Source organism: Macaca nemestrina, chromosome 10 (assembly GCF_043159975.1).
Source record: "Macaca nemestrina isolate mMacNem1 chromosome 10, mMacNem.hap1, whole genome shotgun sequence".
In the NCBI taxonomy this organism is placed as follows: Eukaryota; Metazoa; Chordata; class Mammalia; order Primates; family Cercopithecidae; genus Macaca; species Macaca nemestrina.
In genome coordinates this window covers 2,590,504-2,605,700 of record NC_092134.1, presented here as the reverse complement: position 1 = coordinate 2,605,700, position 15,197 = coordinate 2,590,504, and the positions used below count along the sequence as shown (strand labels likewise).

The window sequence follows — 15,197 nt, the reverse complement described above, 5'->3', positions numbered from 1 at the left end:
GCATCTTCCAGATGGTTATTGAACAGAAGCCATGGCACACACCTTCTTCTCTGCCAAGTGGCCCCTGGTTTAGTACAGGCATCGTACCGCTTTGGTTTTTTGGTTTTACTCAGTGTGCATTTTCTGCCGTGGTTAATCAGATTCCTTTTTCCATGCTGGCCAATCCCCGTTCCCACCTCCCTGACCCGGGAGCTTTGCAGTGGGTTCCACATTCACGTGCTGTGAGCCTCGGGCTCACCGGGCAGGCCTGCGACTGCTGTCTTCAGAAGGGCCAGCTTGCAAGGTGGGTCCCTGGGCGGTGTCTGGAACTCAGCTTCTGAAATGTCCTCTACACCGGAAGGAAACATCCCCTGAGTGATAAAGGCAGGCCTGGCTTGTGCACACCACACAGCTCACAGTGAACACCTGCTTTCCTTCTGGGAGTCTGGAGCTTCAGTGGGCACGGTGCCCGCACAAGCAGCCCCCAGGAAAAGCTCTGGGCCCGAGTCTCAGTGGGTTTCCCAGAGCAGAAGCCGTGCGTTTCTTGTGGCATGGAGCGGCGCTCTGTGTCCCTTTGCAGGAGGGAGGGAGAGAGAGAGCGTGGAGACACGTGCATTCTGTTTTCCCCTGGGAAGAACTGAAACTGTCTTGTTTTCCTCCGCCCTTCAGGTTTCACAGCTCAAATGTGGTTTCTTGGCAGCCGCCTTCCAGGACCATCTAGAAGAGCCCAAATCACCGTCCACCTTGTCACCTGGTCTGTATGTGGCGTCTGGTTCGGGGGCTCCCTATGTATCGTCTGCCCACCAGCAGGAGCTCCGCCAGGGGCCCTGTCTGTCTTTCAATGTCACAACCTGGGCAGGGCATGCAGCCCGCGTGTCGTGAGTGCCTGGAGATGAGCGACAGAGCGCTCAGATCCTGGTCCCTGCCCACTGGCCTTCCACAGCCATGGCCGCTTACCCCAGCCCGTATTCTCTCTGATGCATGGACCAAAAGTGAAGGGTGTGGGAAGGTGCGGGATGAGGGGAGAGGCAGGAGAACGTTTTTTAACAAGACCCAAGTGGCATCTCCTTATTTTAATGATAAAAAGCACCCAAGGTACTTGGTGCAAATTATCTTTTTTACGGAATTCCAAAGTGAGGTTCAGATGCTCATCTCCCCTAATTGTTTTTAAGCCAACTTCTTAAACAGGTGGGCAGACCTGGCCATGAAACCTGTCTAACCTCTGCATCCCACTTAACCTTCAGCCGGGACATGGCACCTCCACCGAGCTCTGATTAAAGGACACCTGTGATTGTTCTGCCTGCGACCAAGACTAACCCCCCCAGCACGTCCACAGGGGCCTTCTCCCCACCCGGCCTCTAAGCAGGACTGCGCTGGGTGAGGGCTCATGTTCACCACCGCCTTTGCTGGAACAGAGGTGCCAAGCACATCCCACCATCACCAACAGGTTACTGAGATGAGAAGGAAGGGAAACAACCAATGCAGAGAAACGAGCTTCGCAGAGCGCTGGAGTACCCCGCCAAGAAGCCCACGTGGAGTTATCACCAGTGCAGTCTCTGCAGCCAGACTCCTGGGTTCACATCCCAGACTGAGCCTTCATCAGCAGCTGTGTGACCCACGCTAGTGCCTTGGTTTTTCTCGCCTGTAAGATGGGCCCATTTTACAGGTGAGAAAATGTGTGGGTCACACGTTCGTGGATGCCCGTGAGGTGCTGGGTGCACCGTGTGCCCCGTGGCTGCGAGCAGCCCTGTTCTCATCCTTCCTACTGTGGTGGTGGGTCCCTGTACCCTCTGCCAGGTGTCACCAAACCGACTTCACCTGCACACACCGTTGCAGGCCCGGCCAACGGCCATTCTCTCCCCACCACAGCAAGGCGGATGGTCCAGGTGCTTACCTTTGCCGAGGGAGGTGGCTAGGCCATTCACGAACTGCGGAAAAGGCTTGCCGGGGGCCGTGGAGACGTCCAGGGGGGCCACCGTGCTGCCACCCAGCAGGTCAATCTTCCCAGCGTGCTGCCGGAACTTCTCCAGGTCCCGGGACAGCAGGTTGAACTGCTCACTTTGAGTCCGGCATTTCTCTTCCAGCTCTCGAACCTTGGACTGCGCGGCAGAAGCAGGACAGGGGGTCAGCGGTGGCATTTGGTGGTGGAAATGTGTCTGAGCCTGTTCACATGTGTTGTATGTGTGCACATATGCATGTGTGTGCACATGTGTGTACACACACACGTGTTGTGTCTGTGAAAATGCATGCGTGGTAAGAGTGTGTGCACGTGTCTGTGTGTGCCGTGTGCAGCAGGGGCTGCCTCCCACCTCCACGGGAGAGCAGTGCCTGATAAACCCAGCTTCTCGTGCCACCTGGCTACTGGCCAATGTGAGAAACCACAGGTGCCAAGAAATTCTGCAAACACTCAGCTCCCAGCCAACCGTAGATTGTTCTGGGCTGTGCGTGCAGCCCGGGCACTTTGCAGTTGGCAGGCTTTGCTAGAGCTGTTTGGAACTTGGAGTATGAGGCTGTGATGCGGCCCAGACTCAGGGGAGCAGCTCAGGTGCTGTCCCACGGATGCAAGGATACAATTCTCATCCAGGGTGCCTGCCCCTTTGGACTGCAGAACGCTTAGGAACGCCACTTTGAGCAATAAGGAATGTATCTGCTACAGTCAGTTAGCAACATTGCTGCATTTGCAGACAACACGAAGACACCTCGGGAGCCCTGGGGAAGCCAAGCGTCTCCCCTGGGGACAAATACAGGAAAGGGGTAGTCCAGCAAAGCTCCTTCCTCGGGGCAGGACAGACCTGGGCTGTGTCTAATCTCGGGACATCTCTGACCCTTGTGGGCTTCCTCCCAGGTCAGGGGTACATGGGCAAAGCCCCGCTCCCTGCTCCCCTGGGACTCGAGCTGTGTGTGAGACACGGTCTCCTGAGATGGGTTTCTGGCCCCCATCACAGAAGGTGCAGGACAGAGGGGTCTACAGAGGACCCACCCTTCCTTTCTCCACCGCGCTGACCGCCCCCCGGCACTACGGTAGCTCCTGGGCTGTTTGTTTCTTGTCGGTGTCCACGACGACACTCTCAGCCCTGAGCCTCTGCCTTCTGGCTCGTGGATACACCTTCGACACTCTGCATGGACTCAGCATCGTGCTCAGAGAGCGTTTGCTGAATCAGTGAAAATGGCGAACCCTGAGCTGTGGGTACCATGCTCCTTGTGGGGACGGCTTGTCGGGTCTGCATACAAGGCCGCTTTCTTGCCACTCCTTACTTTAGGACGGCTGGGAAAATCCGTTGTGGGATTATTAATGTCATCTCTGGGGCTGACGACAGACACTGGTGTTTCCCCAGTGAAATGTCAGCCGCATGAGGGCAGGGCTCTGTCGGCCTGTTTCCTGCTGCGTCCCGGACCTGAGCAAAGGGCTCAGCGACAGTCCCCACCTCCCCCTCCTCCGCCCCTCCTCTTCATCCATCCTCTCCCCCACTGTCCCTCCACAAGCAGCAGGCTTCTCAGCTCCTTAGTCCAGAATGAAGCACTATTTATGGCTGAGATCATGGATTTCTAAAATAAACCTAACAAATCCAAAGCCTATAATTAATTTCTTTGATTCATTCAAAGAAATCAGCACTATTGTTCTTTAAGAAGCTGAATGGGCTTGGCCAAGCCGGCTGTGTCTACCGAGGAAGGCGTAGAGCTAAAAACCCAGGGGCTCCCGGGCATGACATGGAAAGCATCAAAGGGAATCCAAGCCCGGGGACAGCTCCTACCCCAAATGCGGGGTCTGCAGGTGGGATGATGACTCAGCTTCCGGGGGCTTGCAGGCACTCTGGTTCTGCTGGATCAGCCCTTAAGACAGAGTGACAGGCCCTGCAGGGCAGCCAGGGTCTAGGCCAGGGAACAGCTGTCACAGGCAAGGCCTGACCCCAGAGGGCCCTGAGCTCAACTGCGTGAGCCAACAAGCCCCCAGGCACCCACGGGGCACTTGCGGAGCCTTCCTGGGGCGTGGAGGAACAGGAGACGTTTAATAGTCATGCATTCATTCTAACGTGCGACAGAGAACGTGTAACTGGCACATCCATTCCCTGACATCGTATCTATGAAAATGACCTAACTAAAATAGGCCGGGCATGGTGGCTTATGCCTGTAATCCCAGACTTTGGGAGGCCGAGGCAGGCGAATCACCTGAGCTCAAGAGTTTGAGACCAGCCTGGCCAACATGGTGAAACTCAGTCTCTACTAAAAATACAAAATTAGCCAGGCAGGGTGACACATGCCTGTAGTCCCAGCTACTTGGAAGGCTGAGGCAGGAAAATCGCTTGAACCCGGGAGGCAGAGGTTGTAGTGAGCCGAGATGGAGCCACTGCACTCCAGTCCGGGCAACAAGAGTGAGACTCTGTCTCAAAAAAAAAAAAAAAAAAAGTGAATAGATTTTTCCTATTACAATCTTGAAATGATAAAATTATAGCAATAAAGAACAGATCAGCGGTTGTCAGGGTTTCGGGTTAGGGGAGGGTGTGACTAGGGAGGGTGTCGTGAGGGAGTTTCTCTGGGTGACAGCAGTGTCTGTACACCTGACGGTGGTGGTGGTAACAAGAATCTGTATATACCGCCAAATGCCATACAGCTGTATACGGGGGGAAAAAAAAGAGGATATAAACATTGGAGAAAGCAAATAAATTCCCCAGCACACCACAGTGCTGCTCCCACGCCAGCTTCCCGGCTTTGAGAGCACAACACTCTGGCTACAGAGACGCCACCGCCGGGAAGCCGGAAGAGGGGCCACGGGAACTCTCTCTGCGTCTTTGTAAATTCCCGTGAACCTAAAATTACTTCAAAATAAAGTTTTCAGAAGTGAAGGGATTTTAAACAACAGGAACTAAGAATACAGGCGGCATGCAGAGACGGTGAAAATAATGAAAGGTACCACGTGAACAGCCAACCTTTGGGGACGTTACACCCCATCGAGGGGGTTAAGGGCGGCTGAGGTCGCAGGGGCCTAAAGCGAGTTCTGCACCTGATGCACACCTACGCGGTGGCCGGCGGGCTGCGGGCTGCCTGCTTTGGTTGCAGGAGGGCGGGTCCGGTGCAACACAGAGGGAAGAGGGCAGGCTGTCTGCTCTCACATGGTTCCATAGGACTCCCAGAAATGACGGGGGCTGGGGGGCCAAGGATGAGGGTGAGCCAAGCAGCAGCTGCAGGCTCTCTGTGGTTTGGTCCCCAGGGCCTGGCAGGGCCACTCCCACGCCTGTGTCCTGTGTGGGCCACAGTGGCACTTCCCAAGGTCAGACCCTTGGCCTGGCCCATCAGTCCATCCTCAACCCCTAGTTCAGGACTTGGCACAGGGTGGGCATTTAACAGATACTCGATGGATCACAATAAGCTGTGGGTAAATGGATCCATGCACAGGAAGTGTGGAGCACCCTCAAGTTAGAGATGAACCAGGTCACCTCTGTCCAAGGGAGACAGGAAACAGGTGGAGGAGCAGCCACCGGGTGGCTCATCAAGGAACCCCAAGACCTCAGCACAGCGGCCGGTGGGGTTCAAGGAGGGCCGCCACCAGCCTACCGAGGGGCCTGCGTCTTCTGTGCACAGAACGGGGCCTGGAGCGCAGACTCACAGGATACCTACAGCTGAGGGTTCCCCGTGGGAGAGGGAACCTGGCCCTGATGAACACCCAGGCCTGCGATGGCACAGTGCGTGACCACGGGTGAGGAGAGGCCACACCACCCAGGTCCGCACGATTGCCTGAACCCCAGAGCCACAGCCTCAGAGACCCCTGCAGGGCCGGACACGCCTTCCCTCTGCGGCCGAGGCTTGGGGTGACTGGACAATGAGCTGAGGGAGGAGGGGCGGGAAAGGGCTCAGGCCTGAGCATCCCCCAGCTCGGGGCAGTGGGGTGAAAGGCCGGGCAGGAAGCCCCGGGGCCAGAGTGAGCAGCCAGGGCAGCGCCCGGCAGAGGTTAGTCCCGTCCTCTGTGAAACAGCCATGATGACAGAGCCTGTTTCTAGGATGAGCGTGAGGGCAGAGTGCGTCAACGCGGGCTTAGTGCTCCGAAAAGGGCAGCAGATGGAATGCTGGGCACACGGAACTGACGTTGGCAGTGGCGGCGGCGCTCGCAGGAGCAGCTGCAATCACGGTGGCAGTGTTGGTATTGATTAGCCGTACCAGTATCAGTGGTACTGGTATTTTTATTTCCTGCAGTAGTAGCAGCCTTGCTTTGGTATGAAGGAGTGTTAGCAGCAGTGGTAGCAACAGTAGTGTTTTTTGTAGGAATCGCATGGGTGTGAGCAGTGGTGTAGTAACAGTGATGCTGGTATTAGTATTCATAGCAGCACAGCACCAGCAGCAGCAGCAGCAGCATTGGTATTATTCGTACTAGTCGCAGCAGTATCATTATTACGACCTGCAAGTGTACTGGTGTTATCCTTCACAGTAACAGTTTGGTGTTAGTATTAGCAGCAGCAGCAGATGCAGTATTAGCAGCAGCAACAGCAGGGATACTGGTATTCTCAGCAGAGTAGCAGCCAGCCACTGTCCTTGCTTCCCCTACAGGTTCCCCAGGGCCTGGCACCAGGGACATCCACCGCGTTCTGAGGGGTGTTGGGAGCAGGAGGCCCACGGGCAGCAGTGACGGGGGAGACCCAGCTTGCCTGAGCCCCCTCCCACAGTCCCCTCGCCCACCTGGGTTCACTGCACAGGAGATTCCATGCCCTCCTGTGACACAAAGTCACTCCATTCTTGAAGTCCGAGAAACGCCCCCAGGCTCCCAGCTGCCGCCTCCTCCCGGACGGTGTTTCTTCTCCTCCAAGGGGTCAGCAGATAGGGCCAGTGGTTCCCCATTCACAAGGGACCCATCCCCAGGACCCAGACACCTCCCACCAGGCTCCACCTATGACACTGGGGGTCACATTTCAAAGGGGCCGGTGCCTCGGTCGTGTGCAGCCCACCAAAGGCAAAGCTAAAGCTTCCGGTTTCCCAGGATCAGCAGGGCGCCATCCCCTCCACATCTCCTGTTGAAATGTGACCTCCAGTGTTGGATGTGGGGCCCGGCAGGAGGTGTCTGGGTTCTGGGGTTGGATCCCTCATGAACAGCTTGGCGCCGTCCTTGCCATAATGAGCAGGCTAAGTTCACACAAGGTCTGGGTGTTGAAAAGAGCCTGGCACCTCCCATACCCTCCTGCTCTCAGCACACGACACGCCTGCTCCCTCTTCGCCTTCTGCCATGATTGTAAGCTTCCCAAGGCCTCCTCAGAAGCCAGCACGCCGTCTGTACAGCCTGCAGGACCATCAGCCAGTGACTCCTTCATAAACTACCTTCACAAATGGCCCAGCCTCAGGCATTCCTTTAGAGCAAGAACAGCCTGACACACCCAGGGAATTTTCAATTTACCAGAAAAGCTCACATTTTAAACACTGGTGAGCATTTAAAGGCTCATCAGCAGCCTGGGCTGACAGGCATGTCTAGAGATGGCTGCAGGCTGTGGCTGCTGGCCGTGGTGCTGCTCTGCACGACAGCATGGTGGCACTCCCGCATCAGCAGGTTGGGTGTGTGGGGGACCAGGTTGGATCAAATGTCTCCTGGCCCTGTAGATGCCCCAGTTGTACCCACATAAGCCTCCGACCCACAGGACGATCCCTCACTTGCTCCTGGGCCTGGGGGACTCTGGAACCTAGAATTTGCAACCCTCGGTGCCTACATCCACCTGGGCATTGAGCACGTACTTACAGATATGCTGCGTAATGCGTTGCCATAATTGAGAATCCCCCCCCCAGGGTTGGCCAGTGCAGACACCAGGAAGGCTGCGCTGCCACAAGCCTGGAGACTGCTGCTCCAAGGATGCCTGCCTGACTGCGTCTCCACTGAGGCCCCAGGCACGCTACTCGGCATGACCAGTATCAGGAAAAATAAACAGTAGAATTATTGGCTTTTTCCTAAGCATAAGGGATGGGAGGAACGGGCATTCGTTGGTTAAAGTGAAGCTATGTCACCCAGCTCACACATCTTAGCACTGCCCCACCTTTGAACGAGCAGGGCGTAGACTAGTGAGGCCCTGCTCCTGCGGTCTCGGGGATGGTGCTCAGAGCTGGGTCTCCAGCCAGTCCCGTGTGCGGACACTGATTTGAGGAGTCTGGTTGCCCTCGCCCCTGTCCAGCTGACATGCTTTCCCCGAATGAGCGCCGTGGGGCCAACGTGCAAGCATCCTCCTCGCAGTGCAGAGCGCTGGCACCACGTGGAGCTCACAGGCCAGGCATGGAATGTACCCTCTGGTGCCTGCTTGTCCATAAGCACGTGCTCAGTAAATGCTTGTCTGATGGGAGAATCTGCTGTGAGACTCGCTTTCCTTGTAACCTACACTGAAGGTGTGGAACAGGGGCACAGCCTCCCCCACCTCAAATTCCTACCAAGGAGAACCTAAGAGTCGTGCCCGTCCACACCCAGCTTGTTTGCACCTTTCCTTTCAGCTCCTCGCCTGAGCACAACTCCCTGGCTTCTTGGCAGCAGCCGAAGGCTCTCATGACTGCCAGGGGGGTCCCTGCTGGGGCTAAGAGCTTCCAATTGCCTGTGGGGAGGAATTGCCAGCAGAAGCCACTTCCAAAGCGTGCTGAGAGAAAAGAGCAACCCGTGGTCCTACCCCAGGCAGGCACATTTACACCTCAATGTTTATTTCCGGATACAGAGTGCTGTCCTATCTGGGTTTGGGACTGGGTGTGGGTGTCACCCTGGCTGCAGGGATGCAGGGACACACCCAGCCACATGGTGCTGGCTCCTCCCCATCCCGAGGCCACCTACAGGCGCTAGGGCCTGCAGGGCACTGCTCAGAAGCAACTGAGTCCAGACCAGGCAGGAACAGATGGCACAGTCATCAGGCAAATCAACTATAATTGGAACAAACAGCAGAGGCTTGCAAATGTGGATGTGGCTATTTCTAAAGACAAGGGGGAAGCATCCAAAGACACCCCCGCAGCTCTCCCGGCTCCTGGCTCAGTGCCCTCCTCTGGCTTCCCGGCCTCTGTGAAGAGGGGTGATAAGCAGGCACTGTGCTGGCGGCTGGCATCCAAACGGGGTGGTTCTGAGAGCAAGGGGCCCGATGCATAATCACTCCAGAATCACAGGCAGAACCCAGGGACGGTCCAGGCTCACTGGGTCGTTTGACTTAGTGTCAGAGGCATTCAAACCACAGCGACTCCATCTTGAATAGGGGCTGGGAAAGATGAGGCTGAGACCTACTGGGCTGCAATCCCAGATGGTGAAGGTGTTCTGAGTCACAGGATGAGAGAGGAGGTCAGCACAAGATACAGGTCACAAAGACCCTGCTAATAAAACAGGATGCAGTAAAGGAGCCACCAAGACCCACCAAAACCAAGATGGCAATGAGAGTGACCTCTGGTCATCCTCACAGCACATTATGCGCTCATTACAATGCGTTGGCTGCTAAAAGACACTCCCCCCAGCGCCATGACAGCTTACAGATGCCGTGGCAACATCAGGAAGTTACCCCACATGGTCTGAAAAGAGTGGAGCCCTCAGTTCTGGGAACTGTCCACCCCTTCCCCCCCACAAAAACTCCTGAACCATCTACGCCTTGTCCAGCACATAATCAAGAAATAACCACGAATAGCCCACACTGCTGCTCTGCCTACGGAGTGGCCATCCGTTCGTTTCTTTACTTCTCTCACACACTGGCTTTCCCTTTCCTCTACGGACTCACCCAAATTCTTTCTTGTGCAAGCTCCAAGAACCCTCTCCCGGGGTCTGGATGGAGGCTGCTTTCCAGTAACATCAGGAACAATCTGGAAACAAATTGTCCCCTGTGCTGTCTTTATGTGATTTCATTGCTCACTGGCTGAATACCCACTATGTGCCAGGCCCTATGTGATTTCATTGCTCACTGGCTGAATACCCACTATGTGCCAGGCCCTATGTGATTTCATTGTTCACTGGCTGAATACCTACTATGTGCCAGGCCCTCTGTGAGTTCATTGTTCACTGGCTGAATACCCACTATGTGCCAGGCCCTATGTGATTTCATTGTTCACTGGCTGAATACCTACTATGTGCCAGGCCCTATGTGATTTCATTGCTCACTGACTGAATACCCACTATGTGCCAGGTCCTGTGATTTCATTGCTCACTGGCTGAATACCCACTATGTGCCAGGCCCTATGTGATTTCATTGCTCACTGACTGAATACCCACTATGTGCCAGGTCCTGTGATTTCATTGCTCACTGGCTGAATACCCACTATGTGCCAGGCCCTATGTGATTTCATTGTTCACTGGCTGAATACCTACTATGTGCCAGGCCCTCTGTGAGTTCATTGTTCACTGGCTGAATACCCACTATGTGCCAGGCCCTATGTGATTTCATTGTTCACTGGCTGAATACCTACTATGTGCCAGGCCCTATGTGATTTCATTGCTCACTGACTGAATACCCACTATGTGCCAGGTCCTGTGATTTCATTGCTCACTGGCTGAATACCCACTATGTGCCAGGCCCTATGTGAGTTCATTGCTCACTGGCTGAATACCTACTATGTGCCAGGCCCTCTGTGAGTTCATTGTTCACTGGCTGAATACCCACTATGTGCCAGGCCCTATGTGATTTCATTGTTCACTGGCTGAATACCTACTATGTGCCAGGCCCTATGTGATTTCATTGATCGGCTGAATACCTACTATGTGCCAGGCCCTAGTGAGTTCACTGATCACCGGCTGAATACCTACTACATGCCAGGCCCTATGTGATTTCATTGATCGGTTGAATACCTACTATGTGCCAGGCCCTATGTGATTTCATTGTTCACTGGCTGAATACCTACTATGTGCCAGGCCCTAGTGAGTTCACTGATCATCGGCTGAATACCTACTACGTGCCAGGCCCTATGTGATTTCATTGATCGGTTGAATACCTACTATGTGCCAGGCCCTATGTGATTTCATTGTTCACTGGCTGAATACCTACTACGTGCCAGGCCCTATGTGATTTCATTGTTCACTGGTTGAATACCTACTATGTGCCAGGCCCTATGTGATTTCATTGTTCACTGGCTGAATACCTACTATGTGCCAGGCCCTATGTGATTTCATTGATTGGCTGAATACCTACTATGTGCCAGGCCCTATGTGATTTCATTGTTCACTGGCTGAATACCTACTATGTGCCAGGCCCTATGTGATTTCATTGATTGGCTGAATACCTACTATGTGCCAGGCCCTATGTGATTTCATTGTTCACTGGCTGAATACCTACTACGTGCCAGGCCCTATGTGATTTCATTGTTCACTGGCTGAATACCTACTATGTGCCAGGCCCTACGTGATTTCATTGATCGGCTGAATACCTACTATGTGCCAGGCCCTATGTGATTTCATTGTTCACTGGCTGAATACCTACTACGTGCCAGGCCCTGCCTGGGGGAGTCATGCATTGCTGGTGACTCAGAGAGACCTACCGGGTAAGTCGGTGTTAGGCCATTGCACCAGGGCAGAAGACGAGGCCAAGAGGAACTCGCAGTCACACCCCCAGCGGGCAGCAGGACCTACCCAGGTCTCTCCGGCTGCCGTCTCTGAGTCTCTCTGCCCAGGGCCCACCTGAGCCCAAGCCTGCACCCTCACTCACCCACACATCCCCCCCAACACACTCACTGGCCCAGGGGTCACCCAGCCTCTGAACAAGAGCCAGGCAGGGCTGGTTCCCTGCAGGCCGAGCAGGTCGAGCAGGCCCAGCACCTGGGACCACAGCCCTTTACCTTCAGGGGCCCACAGACATGGTTCCACCTTAGTTTCCTTTAAAATCGGAAAAGAAGTGAAAAAGGGTGGTAAATACATAATGCATCCAACCATCCATCTTTATTCCACCCTAGATGCAAAATACAACTGTGAGGATTATTTTATGGAGGAAGGGATGACCCCTAAAGGCAAAGGCCCACAGCCCACAATCGTCCACTGTGGGCCTGAGGCCAGACCCCTGTGGGGAGGTGGACCCCAGCCTGCTCGGGAAGCAAGCACGCTGGCCACCCTGGAAGTCTCCCAGGGAGGAAAGAGGGCTGCTCAGGAAAAATAGCCGGGCTCCTCTGAGGCCAAGACGAACCAGGGCTGACGTCATCTGCGGTTCGATGCCTCACTCCAGGAGGAGATACCCAAGGCACTGTGGAGAGGAGAGGGACTCCCACGAGGGTGCCCTGAAGAATCACCATAGAGCTGCCGACATGCACATGTCAGGCCTCTGAGCCCAAGCCAAGCCATCGCATCCCCTGGGACTTGCACGTGTATATATACATGCCCAGATGGCCTGAAGTAACTGAAGAATCACAAAAGAAGTGAAAATGGCCGGTCCTTGCCTTAAGTGATGACATTACCTTGTGAAAGTCCTTTTCCTGGCTCATCCTGGCTCAAAAAGCTCCCCCACTGAGCACCTTGTGACCCCCACTCCTGCCCGCCAGAGAACAACCCCCTTTGACTGTAATTTTCCTTTACCTACCCAAATCCTATAAAATAGCCCCATCCTTATCTCCCTTTGCTGACTCTTTTTTCGGACTCGGCCCACCTGCACCCAGGTGACTAAAAGCTTTATTGTTCACACAAAGCCTGTTTGGTGGTCTCTTCACACGGACACGCATGACAGCACACGCCAAACACACAGCACTGGCGCCGGCTCCTCACAATGTTCCCCTGACCAGGAAGCCCAGATCCCCACCTGTCAGCCCAGCCACATGGTGACAAGCATGCCAGCCCCTAGACTTTCCTCAAAGCACCTGAGAGGGTGTTACCAGGCTGACTTCCTGCCTTCAGGGCCTGGCCCTGGCACTTGGGAGCTGTGTGTCCTCGGGTAAGTGGCTCATTGTCTCTGTGCCCCATTGCCTAATCAGCAAAATGAGGTGACAGAGAACCTCAGGCAGCGGTTTCAGGGGTTAAATATGACTGTACCTCTCAATGGCCTGGGGTAAAGCAACTTCCTGCATTCCTACCCCCTGCTACTGCTGAACACCCAGGGAAAAAAATCAGCGGGTGAAGGCGGCACGGCTGCTGCTCCCTCAGTCTGGAGCTGCCAGCACTGACTTACGATTCAGCCTACAGGCAGGACCAGGGCCGCCGTCCCCTCTGCCCCCACCCAGCATCCACAGGGAGGTCAGAGTCGAGCTGATGGGAGGCTGTGCTGTACAGAAGCCCATCGAAGGCCTGGATTCCGGAGCCAGACTCCTGGGGCTTGAATGGGATTCTGCTCATGACTGTCTGAGACCCTCGGGTGGGTCATTCATTAACCTGCCTGTGCCTTGGTTTCCCCCAGACATGAAGAAGATCAAGCAAAATGGGCATTATCTTGTAGATGTCTCAAAGTGTCTCCAACGCACTCTCAGGACAGGGCCCAGCACAGGGCACCTGTTCGAGGTGGTGGTGCTGCTCTCAGTGTTTTCTTTTGCTTCTCTGTTTTGATTTGACTCTAAGTGCCAAAGAAATTACTTAACTCCTAGTAGCTGGAATCTCCCTGCTCTCAGGTTCTTAGGTTTACAAAAAGAGCTGTCTCGACAGGCAAGTTCCTAAAAACCTGTTCTATGTTTAAATCCTGATGCACATCTTTGCTAAACCCCAAAACCAGCCCAGGGTACTCCTTGGGCCTCAGGACTTCACGCAGCGCGACCAAGAAAAAAGACACTTCCCCGCTGCCACCAAAACCTCCTGGCCATTCATTCTTTAGAGAACAAGGCCTAGAAGTGTCCCTGGCACTGGAGTTGTGTCTATGGGTACCATGAAAGGAAAATAAATCTCAGGACCCCACAATCATGAAGCCAAAGGGAAGCATCAAGCTGGGAACTGTGTCAGCAAACCTGCCTTTCATTTTATTTCTAAATAAGATAGCTGCAAAGATTAAAAAGCTACAAAGCTCCCTCACAATTTGCATACAAAGAGATCCCTTGTGGGCCTCCAGATCTTTACCCTAAAACAGTTCTGTTGAATTTCACCCAGGCAATGTAAATTGATCATTTATCTCCACAGGGGTGGGACAAAAGAACTCAGCTCCTAACCCTCTGCTCACCCGAGACAAATGTGTATCTGGCTGTTTCTTCTGCCCTATTATTTATGCAAAAATGCAGACTCACTGAGCGAGACTAAGGCATAAATGATTATTCCTCTGCCTCCTTCTCACATGGAAATTGTGTATTCAGTGAAGGCCTCATCAGAGACTCAAAAGAATGCAACCCGTTGTCTCTTCTCTACCTATTGAAACCACCATTGCAAAGTTATAACTGAGACAGTGAAAGAGATCTGACCTAACTCCCTCCTGCTTCTAACCTCCAAGCTGTCCTTGTTCACTCCTGGGTGTAGGCTGAATGAACTCTGTGAGGAGCTTAGTGTCTAGTTTAGCTTTGAAACAAAGAAGATAACAGCCCTTTCCCAAAACAAGCCTCCTTCCCTGCCTGGAAATAAGATTGCCTTCGCAGGACTAACAAATTGGCCACAAGACTATAAACTATTGTTTAAGAGTCATGCAGCTAGAGGCCCGCAACATTCTGACCCTCCCCAGATTGCTCCTGGAGACAACCTCACTATTGTAAAACCTAAGATCAGGTCTTGAGATATTTTGCAGCCCTGCCCTCTATGGATCTGGTCTGATCATCTGGTCTTGTGGCCCCCACCCAGGAAATGACTCAGTGCAAGAGGACAGCTTCGACTCCCTGTGATTTCACCTCCAACCCAACCAATCAGCACGCTCAACTCCCTGCCCCCTCGCCACCAAATTATCCTTAAAACCTCCAGTCTCCAGATTTTCAGGAAGACTAATTGAGTAGTCATAAAACTCTGGTTTCCCACACGGCCAGCTCTGTATGAATTACTCTTTCTCTATTGCAATACCCGTGTTGATAAATTGGCTGTATCTAGGCAACGGGCAAGGTGAACCCACTAGGCAGTTACGCTATGACCCAGAAGCCTCCACTTCAAATGGTCTCACCTTTGCCGACCAAACCAATGGACACCTTACCCATACTGATGGCTCATGTCTCTCTAAAATGTATAAAAGCAAAGCTGAGCCCAGACGACCTTGGCCACATGTCATCGAGACCTCCCGAGGCTGGGTCACAGGTGCGTCCTGAACCGATTGGAACTCATCTCAGACGCCTTTGGGTCACCGTGTGCTCAGGGGTTTTATGTAACGTGTTCTGGAGTGTATCTTATCTAGGCGCTCTCTGTTGTATCTGGCTGAGCGTGGAAGCAGGTTGCTCTGCCCAGT

General features: G+C 53.9%; 1 protein-coding gene across 28 annotated transcripts in view; it reads right to left on the bottom strand.

Annotated features, from left to right (window-relative positions):
• The window catches only part of LOC105490530 (RIMS binding protein 2), a 404,804-nt gene that overhangs the window by 65,149 nt on the left and 324,458 nt on the right, over positions 1-15,197 (bottom strand). For all 28 annotated transcript variants that reach the window (XM_071070782.1, XM_071070781.1, XM_071070784.1 and 25 more), the window contains one exon: positions 1,874-2,078. In XM_071070782.1, coding sequence (XP_070926883.1) covers positions 1,874-2,078 — 205 coding nt within the window. The remainder of the gene's footprint in view (positions 1-1,873; positions 2,079-15,197) is intronic.